Consider the following 12326-nt stretch of genomic DNA (forward strand, 5'->3'; position numbering starts at 1 on the left):
CTACCTTGTTACCGGACCATTCTTCAGACCTTTCTGATGCCCCTGTATTTTCTACGGGTGACATTATGTCACACACTCCTGATACCGAGACTCGGCCTGACTCCTCTGACACCTCCAACGTCCCCACGTCTTTGACAATGCTTCCGGCTTCTCCCATTACGGTGTGACTATTTTCGGTTTTCAGATCGTCCGCTCGCCTCGAAACGGACAACCTCCGGTCCTGAATCTGAACGACCACGACCTTTCTCTGATGATACTATTTCGAATGCCTCTCAATCTACTTAGGAAAGACCAACGTGACTCTCTCCCTTTATATACTACGCATCAACAGTACACAACGGACTACATCTTTCACTCTGCAACCGACATCTACTGACTTCTTTACGATCATAGTATCAGCATGGCACTTCTACGCCATGTTGGTCAAAATATTTCGTTTCATGCTCTCGAGAGTGGTACATGCATCGTCACAGTACAGAATGCTCGCCAAGCCCACAGATGTTTTCTCCTTACCACCATAGATGCTATTCCTGTAACAATTCAAAAAAGCATTTCTCTCAATTCTTGTAGTGGTACCGTCAATCTACCTCGTATCATTGTTCAGCGTGATTTCCAGATATGTGGTGACGACAGTCTGGAGCAACTTGTGTTCTAAGACCTCCCAATTCCCCTGCAATGTAGTTCGTTTAGCTTTTGACTGCCATGAGCTTCTGTGCTCTGTTTATATTACGGGACACCGGTTACGAGTCCGAAAGGTTATCCCTACACTACAACAGTGTAGAAATTGCTGGCGTTTTGGTCATCCAGCGAAATGTTGCAGGTCTATGGCAGAATGCCCAGTCTTTGGCGCCACCGACCATACCAGTACATCTTGCAGTCTACTTCCCTCTTGTTTAATTGTAATGAAGCTCGTCCATCTTATTCTCGTTGCTCCCAAGCTTACTTAAATGAACGAGAAATCAGCTGTCTCATGAAGACAGAAGGCTTTACTTAAGCCATGGCGGTCTCTTGTCTATGCCTCCAAGGAAGACTTCACTGCATTTCTTATTCTAGAGTTACTAAGAGGCCCCCAGCCTCTGGGGTCCCAACTCCCGCAGTCTCGCCTGTGGTCACACCTTCCATAGTTATCTCTGTATCTAACTCTTTTGCGGTCCTAGACTCCGAGGTCCCTACCACGTCACCTCATACTGTTCTCAGATCTTCATCTTCTTGCTCGCAAGTTTGTGTGTTTATAAGACCTCGCACAACAGCACCTTTCCTTCGCTCCTCTACTTCTCCAAAGTCTAAAAGATCCCCAAAGAGTAAATCTCCTTTAACCTCTCCTTCACGCTGACCCTGGTCCTCTGTGTCGCTGATCCACACTCATCTGGTCCTCTGTGTTGCTGATCCACACTCACTTATTCCTCTGTGTTGCTGATCCACATTCACCTGGTCCTTTGGGTTGCTGATCCACACTCACCTGGTGAAAGCTAAGACACATGTGCAACATCTGGATATCTTCACAATAAAGACATCCAGATGTTGCATATGTGTCTTAACTTTCATAGTGTCGGTATTTCATACCTTTCTTACACACTCACCTGGTCTCTGTGTTGCTGATCCACACTCATCTGGTAACTGTGTTGGTCAGCCACATTCGCTGGTCCTCTGTGTTGTTGAGCTACACTCACCTGGTTCTCTGTGTTGCCGATCCACACTCACCTGGTCCGCTGTGTTGCTGAGCCACATTCATTGGTCCGCTGTGTTGCTGACCCCACACTCACCTGGTCTCTGTGTTGCTGATCCATACTCACCTCGTCCTCTGTGTTGCTGAGCCACATTCACTGGTCCTCTGTGTTGCTGAACAACATTCACTTGATCCTCTGTGTTCCTGAGCCACACTCACCTGGTCTTCTGTGTTCCTGAGCCACACTCACCTGCACCTGTGTTGCTGATCCACACTCACTGGCCCTCTGTGTTGCTGAGCCACATTCAGTGGTCCTCTGTGTTCCTGAGCCACACTCACTGGTCCTCTGTGTTGTTGGGTCACATTCACCTGGTCCTCTGTGTTGCTGATCCACACTCATCTGGTCCTCTGTGTTGCTGATCCACACTCACGTGCTCCTGTGTTGCTGAACCACACTCAACTGGTCCTATGTGTTGCTGATCCACACTCACTGGTCCTCTGTGTTGTTGGACCGCATTAACCTGGTCCTCTGTGTTGCTGGGCCACACTCAACTGGTCCTCTGTGTTGCTGACACACACTCATTGGTCCTCTATGTTGCTGAGCTACACTCACTTGGTCTTCTGTGTTGCTGAGCCACACACACACTTGGTTTCTGTGTTGCTGATCCACACTCACCTGATCCTCTGTGTTGCTGAGCCACACTCACCTGGTCCTCTGTGTCGCTGATCCACATTCACCTGCTCTTTTGTTGCTGAACAACACTCACCTGATCCTCTGTGTTGCTGAATCACACTCACCTGGTTCTCTGTGTTGCCGATCCACACTCACCTGGTCCGCTGTGTTGCTGAGCCACATTCATTGGTCCGCTGTGTTGCTGACCCCACACTCACCTGGTCTCTGTGTTGCTGATCCATACTCACCTCGTCCTCTGTGTTGCTGAGCCACATTCACTGGTCCTCTGTGTTGCTGAACAACATTCACTTGATCCTCTGTGTTCCTGAGCCACACTCACCTGGTCTTCTGTGTTCCTGAGCCACACTCACCTGCACCTGTGTTGCTGAGCCACACTCACCTGGTCATCTGTGTTGCTGAGCCACATTCACATGGTCCTCTGTGTTGCTCATCCACACTCACTGGTCCTCTGTGTTGTTGGGTCACATTCACCTGGTCCTCTGTGTTGCTGATCCACACTCATCTGGTCCTCTGTGTTGCTGATCCACACTCACGTGCTCCTGTGTTGCTGAACCACACTCAACTGGTCCTATGTGTTGCTGATCCACACTCACTGGTCCTCTGTGTTGTTGGACCGCATTAACCTGGTCCTCTGTGTTGCTGGGCCACACTCAACTGGTCCTCTGTGTTGCTGACACACACTCATTGGTCCTCTATGTTGCTGAGCTACACTCACTTGGTCTTCTGTGTTGCTGAGCCACACACACACTTGGTTTCTGTGTTGCTGATCCACACTCACCTGATCCTCTGTGTTGCTGAGCCACACTCACCTGGTCCTCTGTGTCGCTGATCCACATTCACCTGGTCCTTTGTTGCTGAACAATACTCACCTGATCCTGTGTTGCTGAATCACACTCACCTGGTCCTCTGTGTTGCTGAGCCACACTCACCTGGTCAGCTGTGTTGCTGATCATTACTCACCTCTTCCTCTGTGTTGCTGATCCACCCTCACTGGTCCTGTGTGTTGCTGAGCCACACTCACCTGGTCTCTGTGTTGCTGATCCACACTCACCTGGTCTCTATGCTGCTGATCCACACTCACCTAGTCCTCTGTGTTGTTGATCCACACTTTCCTGCTCCTTTGTTGCTGAACCACACTCACCTGGTCGCTGTGTTGCTGAACCACACTCACCTGGTCGCTGTGTTGCTGATCCACACTCATTGGTCCACTGCGTTGCTGATCCACACTCACCTGGTCCTATGTGTTGTTGATCCACACTCACCTGGTCCGCTGTGTTGCTGAAGCACACTCACTGGCCCTCTGTGTTGCTGAGCCACACTAACCTGGTCCTTTGTGTTGTTGAGCCTCACTAACCTGGTCCTCTGTGTTGCTGAGCCACACTCACCTGGTAACTGTGTTGCTGAGCCACATTCACTGGTCCTTTGTGTTGCTGATCCACACTCACCTGGTCTCTGTGTTGCTGATCCATACTCACCTCGTCCTCTCTGTTGCTGAGCCACATTCACTGGTCCTCTGTGTTGCTGAGCCACATTCACTGGTCCGCTGTGTTGCTGAGCCACACTCACCTGCTCCTGTGTTGCTGATCCATATTCACTGGTCCTCTCTGTTGCTGAACCACATTCACCTGGTCCTCTGTGTTCCTGAGCCACACTCACCTGCTCCTGTTTTACTGAACCACACTCACCTGGTCCTCTGTGTTCCTGAGCCACACTCACCTGGTCCTCTGTGTTGCTGATCCACACTCACTGGTCCTCTATGTTGGTGAACCACACTCACCTGGTCCTCTGTGTTGCTGATCCACACTCACCTTATCCTCTGTGTTGCTGATCCACACTCACTGGTCCTCTGTGTTGCTGATCCACACTCACCTGGTCTCTGTGTAGCTGATCCACACTCACCTGGTCTCTGTGCTGCTGATCCACACTCACCTAGTCTTCTGTGTTGTTGATCCGCACTAACCTGCTCCTTTGTTGCTGAACCACACTCAACTGGTCGCTGTATTGCTGATCCACACTCACTTGTCCTCTGTGTTGCTGATCCACACACACCTGGTCCTATGTGTTGTTGATCCACACTCACCTGTTCCGCTGTGTTGCTGAGTCACACTCACTGGTCCTCTGTGTTGCTGAGCCACAATAACTGGTCCTCTGTGTTGCTTATCCTTACTCACCTGGTCCGCTGTGTTGCTGAGCCACATTAATTGGTCCTCTATGTTGCTGATTCTCACTAACCCGGTCCTCTGTGTTGCTGAGCCACACTCACCTGGTAACTGTGTTGCTGAACCACACACACCTGGTCTCTGTGTTGCTGATCCACACTCACCTGGTCCTCTGTTTTGCTTAGCCACACTCACCTGGTCTCTGTGTTGCTGATCCACACTCACCTTCTCCTGTGTTGCTGATCCACACTCACTGGTCCTCTGTTTTGCTGAGCCACACTAACCTGGTCTCTGTGTTGCTGATCCACACTCACCTGGTCTCTGTGTTGCTGATCCACATTCACTTTCTCCTGTGTTGCTGATCCACTCTCACTTTTCCTCTGTGTTGCTGAGCCACATTCACTGGTCCTCTGTATTGCTGAGCCACACTAACCTGGTCTCTGTGTTGCTGATCCACACTCACCTGGTCTCTGTGTTGCTGATCCACATTCACCTTCTCCTGTGTTGCTGATCCACTCTCACTTTTCCTCTGTGTTGCTGAGCCACATTCTCTGGTCCTCTGTATTGCTGAGCCACACTCACCTGGTCTCTGTGTTGCTGATCCACACCCACCTTCTCCAGTGTTGCTGATCCACTCTCACTTTTCCTCTGTGTTGCTGAGCCACATTCACTGGTCCTCTGTGTTGCCGAATCACATTCACTTGGTCTTCTGCGTTCCTGAGTCACACTCACCTGTTCCTGTGTTGCTGACCCACACTCACCTGGTCCTCTGTGTTGCTGAACCACATTCACCTGGTCATCTGTGTTGCTGAACCACACTTATCTGCTCCTGTTTTACTGAACCACATTCACCTGGTTCTATGTGTTGCTGAGCCACACTCACCTGGTCCTCTGTGTTGCTGCTTCACACTCATCTGGTCTCCGTGCTGCTGATCCACTCTCACCTAGTCCTCTGTGTTGTTGATCCACACTTACCTGCTCCTTTGTTGATGAGCGACACTCACCTGTTCTCTGTGTTGCTGATCCACACTCATCTGGTCTCTGTGCTGCTGATCCACTCTCACTTAGTCCTCCGTGTTGTTGATCCACACTTACCTGCTCCTTTGTTCATGAACCACACTCAACTGGTCGCTGTGTTGCTTATCCACACTCACTGGCCCTTTGTGTTGCTGATCCACACTCACCTGGTCCTATGTGTTGTTGATCCACACTCACCTAGTCTGCTGTGTTGCTGAGCTACACTCACTGGTCCTCTGTGTTGCTGAGCCACAGCAACTGGTCCTCTGTGTTGGTGATCCTCACTCACCTGGTCCGCTGTGTTGCTGAGCCACATTCATTGGTCCTGTATGTTGCTGAGTCACACTTACCTTGTAACTGTGTTGCTGAGCCACATTCACTGGTCCTCTGTATTGCTGAGCTGCACTCACCAGATTCTCTGTGTTGCTGATCCTCACTCACCTGGTCCGCTGTGTTGCTGAGCCGCATTCATTGGTCCTCTGTGTTGCTGAGCCTCACTAACCTGTTCCCCTGTTTTGCTAAGCCACACTCACCTGGTTCTCTGTGTTTCTGCTCCACACTCACCTGGTTCTCTGTGTTTCTGCTCCACACTCACTGGTCCTCTGTGTTGTTGAGCCACACTCACCTGGTGCTCTGTGTTGCTGATCCACAGTCACCTGGTCCTCTGAATTGCTGAGCCACACTCATCTGTCGTCTGTATTTCTGTTGCACAGTTACCAGATCCTCTGTGTTGCTGAGCCACACTCCCCTGGTCCTCTTCGTTTCTGAGGCACATTCACCTGGTCCTCTGTGTTGCTGATCCACACTCACATTTTCCTCTGTGTTACTGTTCCACTCTTACATGTTCGTCTGTTACTGTTCCACTTTTATCTGATCCATGTAACTGATTAATACATACCTGAGCACCTGTGTTACTGATCCGCATTTGTCTGGTACTCTGTGTTACTGAGCCCTACATATTATCCTTTATGTTACTGATCCACACTTGTCTGATCATCTGTGTTACTGAGCCATACATATTATCCTTTATGTTACTGATCCATACTTCTCTGATCATCTGTGTTACTGAGCCATACATATTATCCTTTATGTTACTGATCCATACTTGTCTGATCATCTGTGTTACTGAGCCATACATATTATCCTTTATGTTACTGATCCATACTTATCTGATCATCTGTGTTACTGATCTAAACTGTCCTGATCCTCTTCGATACTTTTCCAGAATTTCCTGATGGTCTGCTTTACTGATTCACCTTTACGTGACACCCCTCTGTATTACTGACCCGCACTGTCTTGATCGTCAGTGTCAGTGATCTACAATTATTCGATCAACTGTATTATTGATCCACACTTACCTAATCCTCTGTGTTGCTGATCAACACTTGCACCATCCTGTGTTATTGATCCACACTTACATGATCCTCTGTGTTACTGATCTCCGCTTCCCTGACTCTCTGCGAGGCTCGCACACCACCATCTGATCCCACTGTAAAGTGGTTCTCAACACTCTGATCCTCTCTCCACAATCTTTAGCCACCATTACCACAGTTGTGAGGGATGTTTGTCTCTGCTTCCAAGGCAAGAGCTGTTGCTGTTAAGCCATCTTTCTGTTTTAAATAGAAAATCTTACTTCTAGACAAAACTCTCGAGATTTAATAAAGGAAGACTGCATCAAAAGAGAGAACAAAATTGAAGTTATAAATTCTTTTGAGTCTTTGTCTCGTCTGCTAAATGAATATTTATTCAATGTCCAACACCGGAATATTCATAAAAAAGAATGCATTACATAAAATTATAAAGACCCACATATATATCAGTACATTAGCCTACCATCGCAAGTAAACACACTGTACGAGCCTGCTGATAACATCTGGTTGGTAGCTAAGTCCATAAAATAGAGTGCGTACACCAACAAGGCAATCAGAGCCATTGTTCATTCATTCCTAACATAGGCTGAATCCACAAAGCTAGGTAAATACTAAGACCACATACTAATTACTATGCAAAAGTAAACCTTTTCCTAAGAATGAGTCCACTCAAGACAATGCCAAAATTAAGAATCCAATAAATACACTAGCATAAGTAAAGTCTAACAATACCCAAACGAGTCAGTCACAAGACATATAATGAACTCCTCTTCAATACACAGTGTATCCATACATAATAAAAGTATAAAAAGTGTTAAGTCCCAAACCACTCCACAATAACTATGTGCCAGCAGCCGAAAACGGGAAGCTCACACACGACTTAATGTAATAGTTGTCAGTACTATGCTGGAAGATTAGAAGGTGTAGAAACTAATCCATAGTGACATAAAGTGAACAAAGTTCAGATTGACGACCCATCCTCTCAAAGGCTAAATTCAATAATGCATTTAAAATGCTAGATTCCCCACAATGAACACGGACTACAGACACAAACAATGCTCAGAGATTCTAAGTCTCAAAAATGGCCGTGTAAGTTGATGTGTGCTTGTGAGGCTATGTTAAATGAGACAGAGCAACTCTTCGCCTCCTTCCCTGGCTGGGAGCAAATAGCCATGTGAGATCTCTGAACAAGTGTGGTTGAGGGGAAGGGGACGGCAGCGGGGTGACCAGACTTTTTTTTTTTTGAAGGCCGTACCCGGCAGTGTGCTAAAACAGTTATCCCCATTATTCTTTATCCATGTCGTGTATTCAGGTCGTGTAAGCCCCTCACCCCCTCTCACTCAAATATTTAACCTATCATGCAACATAAAATAAATGAAAATCATCAGAAAATAATATGGATTGTTACAACAGAGTGCCTAGACATTATCTCCTCTTTAGACAATGCCAGACATCTCTGTTTATAATAACAATCATACCAGTAAAGAATATTTATCAAACAATAAGCAGACAAACACCCAAAAAGAAAAAAATGAATGGATGAACTTTAAAACCTTCACTTACACTTCCCGTCTCTTTTTCCAACTTCATTTCTTGAGAATTTATACTAAGCTGATGCATTCCAATCTGTATTAACCACTCTCATTACCATAGAAAAAATTATCTGAAACATTGTCAATGTATAATATTAACTTAATTTTTTGTGGCCTAATAATTTCAGCATTTCAAAATGTTTAATTATAAAAATTTTAGTTTTCGAATTAAATGAGATTTCCTGGATGTAGTTAGCAGTATTGCCAACATCAACTTGCATTCAGCAGTGTTGCCAACGTCATCCAGCACTTAGCAATACTGCCGACATCACTCTTCAATATTGCCAATATAACTAGTCAGTTAGCAATATTGCCAATGTAACTTGACAGTTAGAAATATTGCCAATATAACTTGGCAGTTAGAAATATTGCCAATATTAACTTGCAGTTAGCAATGTTGTCAACATGTAATTAGCAATATTGCTCACATCAACATACAATTAACATAACTGCAATTAGCAGTAGTGCTCACGTCAACATATCGTTAGCTAACAATACTCCTCACATCAACGTGAAATTGGCAATGATGCTCACACTAACAGGCAGTTAGCAGTATTACCAACCTCAGCATGCGGATAGCCGGATTACCAACATCGACTTACAAACACTAGCTGTTGTTAATTAGGCTAAAGATCATGACCTTTTGTAAAGACAAGAATGCAGAACAAGCGCTTATTTAGACTGCGTTTCGTACAATATTGGGCTTTATAAAGCTTTATTATACCTCTATCAAGGCATGATAAAGCTCTACGCGAAACGTTGTTCCGGTAAAGCTTTGTTCCACGACGTTTCTCGTCATTTTCTATATTAAACAGCCTCTCGTCATGTCCCTTTCTAAATATATTCTATATTTACAAAATATCACAAGACACTAATTGTAATAGAAAAAACTGCGTCTCAATAATTAATTACACAAAAATAGCGTTTAAATAAAGAAATTTGTAGATGAATGGTTCAGAGAACCGACATGTTGATAAATTAGACACATGTGCAACTCTTGGGTATCTTTATTGAGGAAACGTTTCGCCACACAGTGGCTTCATCATTCCATACGTAGGAGAAACTTGAAGAACAGGAGGAGAATGAGGTAATCAGTCCCTCAACCTTGAGTCGATGTGTTCAGTCCATCAATCTTGAATAGAATGCGGCATATGAGCGGAGAAGCAGCTTATAAACTGTATGGCAGGAGAGGTGCAGCAGTCATAGGTGGTGTCACATTTGTTCAATGTGGAAGTAGGTCGTGCCCAAGAATTAGGCAAGCGAAGAATTCCTAAGTATTAAGATCCCAAGAAGTTGCAGTGTCTGACAGGTTTGTAGATGAATGGTTCAGAGAACAATAGCACTACCAGTGTGACAACAATAGCACTACCAGTGTGACAACAATAGCACTACCAGTGTGACAACACAACAGAGCCACAAAATCTCAAAAGATATCACGAAAACAAATTAGACTTTACACAAACACGATAGATGCCACAATAACACAAAATGTAATATAAAATTATAACAGAATGTAATATAAAAATATAACATAACAGAGGACACCACAACACAATATACTTCATGATAAGACAATAAACTTTCAATAGACGCCACACGATAGGTCTGAGTTCCATGTATGACTGAATCCTTTCCACCAGAAGAATACCCCGCGGCCATACAGCGTGGAGAGTCGGCCTCCTCCAGGGGGACGGTGCCCCCTTCCCTGGCGGCGCTGGCAGTTCTCTTCCTCCTCCTGCAGGCGACAGTAGCTTACTCTGGCTCCTGGACACTCTCCTGGAAGGTGTCGTCTCTCTCTAACTGGCGGAAAACATCGCAAGAAGTTCGGTGTGAGACACGAGAGATAACGCTGTTCCAACATGGGAAAGCTGCACCAAAACAGCGAAAAGAGGAGACATCAACGGCGTCAGGAAATGTTTTGGGAGCAGCAAGAACACGGACAACAGCGGCAGTGGCAGTGATAACAGCAATAGCATTAACAGCATTGCCGCAACCAAAAACAACAGGGTTCTGCAACAACAGAAGCAGCAGCGCGGACCGCATCAACCTGTGGCCTCCACACTCCTAAAATTCTCCCGTAACTGCCGCTGAAACTGCACACGAGAGGGACATCTTACACAACGCTGAAGGTAATCCTTCAGGTGAAATCCTCGTCATCCTCACCCACCATAATAAAAGTGATTGACTCATACCCATTTGTATTTACTTAGAAAACTTATTGAACAATCAGATGACGACAAATATAAAGACATCAATAGTGTTGACTCTATGATACGTATATTGTGTGTTTTTTCTATATGTAAATTGATGCTGTATTTCAAGATGTATTGAGGATAAATGCGCGCGTGTGTATGTATGTATGTATGAATGCTTGTGTGTATAGGGTGTGTGTGTGTGTATGTGTGTGTGTGTGGTGTGCGCGTGTGCGGGTGCGTGTTTATCTCCACGTTTAACCCGGTGACCCAGTGTAACCAGGAGCAGGAAGCACTTTAGCCATGATTAATATCACATGAATACTGCCTCTTAAAATTTGCATCAAAACGCACTTAAAAAAAATTAACACTATAACTATTCACTTAACGACGGCATTTTGGAAACAGATTTATTTTATAAGCAAAAACTTTCATTGTTCCTTAGAATCACATATCATAATTAACATGATAACTGTGCTTGTGTTTACTTACCGTGTAATTACCCATCGTTATAAGGAACTTTTAAATCTTTATGATTGTTTTAGCAGTAAGCTTTATATGGTGTTAATCATCAACAACTTTGTTTTTCTCTTTCGCTTCTTATGTTTACTGACTCTGCCATTCTGGTACACTTGTTTTATTATTTCTTCTTTCCTTTTCATTCTCTCGTATATATATATATATATATATATATATATATATATATATATATATATATATATATATATATATATATATATATATATATATATATATATATATATATATATATATATATATATATACGTATAGTATATACCAAATAAATTATCTTGTTAATTAGTTACGTTTCAGCAATTAATAGATTAGCAAGTATTCTCTTAACAATATGTGACATCTGTAGATTCACAAATTAGTTAAGGTCGTGAAAAAGAACTAGCTGCTTAGTCAGCTAATAATGAGTAACCTTAACTCATCTAGTTCATAACGTCATTAGATTCTCGCATATGTGCTGTGTTATGGCGTCATCGACAATGTTTACGCTGCAAGACCCTTCCCTACTGGTCGCCTTCTCTCTCTCTCCAGCCTGCCAGTATGCAGCTAGAATATCATGATGATTGACGTTAATAACAGGCTTCCTCTAACCCTTCCTCTGGTGATGATTATGAGTGAATGTTCTCTGTGTATCTGCAGTTCCGTGTAACTGAAATACTGTGCATATGGAATACTGAATAAATGGAATCTGTACAACTGAAGCACTGTTGTAGCTGGAAGACTGCGTAGTTGTAATACTGAAATAATGGAATACTCTGAAATTGTAGTACTCTGAAAATGGAACACTGTAAAACTTAAATACTGTGAAACTGGAACACTGGTCAGCTGTATCCTTGTGCAACCGGAATGCTGTGCAGCTGGAATACTGTACAGATAGATTACTCTGCAACTGATATAGTGTGAGACTTATATACTTCTCAGCATAGTACAGCAGTGCAATGGCGCCAGCGAGGAAATGAAACTGTTAAGTGAAACCAATTTTTCATTCATGTAATGTACTGGATCTTTTTCATTCGTGTAATGTAGCTGATCTTTTCAGTTTTGTAATATTTATGAACACTTATATAGGATGGTATTTATCTCTATCTTACTCTCTCTCTCT

The 12326-nt window shown here is 44.4% G+C and overlaps 1 protein-coding gene across 3 annotated transcripts in view; it reads left to right on the plus strand.

Moving 5' to 3' along the window:
- The window catches only part of LOC128684046 (uncharacterized), a 919796-nt gene that overhangs the window by 906637 nt on the left and 833 nt on the right, over window positions 1-12326 (plus strand). For 2 of the 3 annotated variants that reach the window (XM_070091768.1, XM_070091774.1), the window contains exon 8: window positions 10139-12326. This exon is cut by the window's right edge and continues 833 nt beyond it. In XM_070091768.1, the coding sequence (XP_069947869.1) occupies window positions 10139-10566 (428 nt within the window). In that variant the 3' untranslated portion in view covers window positions 10567-12326. The remainder of the gene's footprint in view (window positions 1-10138) is intronic. The other variant, XM_070091784.1, reaches the window with a different exon arrangement.

The sequence above is a fragment of the Cherax quadricarinatus genome, chromosome 3 (genome assembly GCF_038502225.1).
Source record: "Cherax quadricarinatus isolate ZL_2023a chromosome 3, ASM3850222v1, whole genome shotgun sequence".
In the NCBI taxonomy this organism is placed as follows: Eukaryota; Metazoa; Arthropoda; class Malacostraca; order Decapoda; family Parastacidae; genus Cherax; species Cherax quadricarinatus.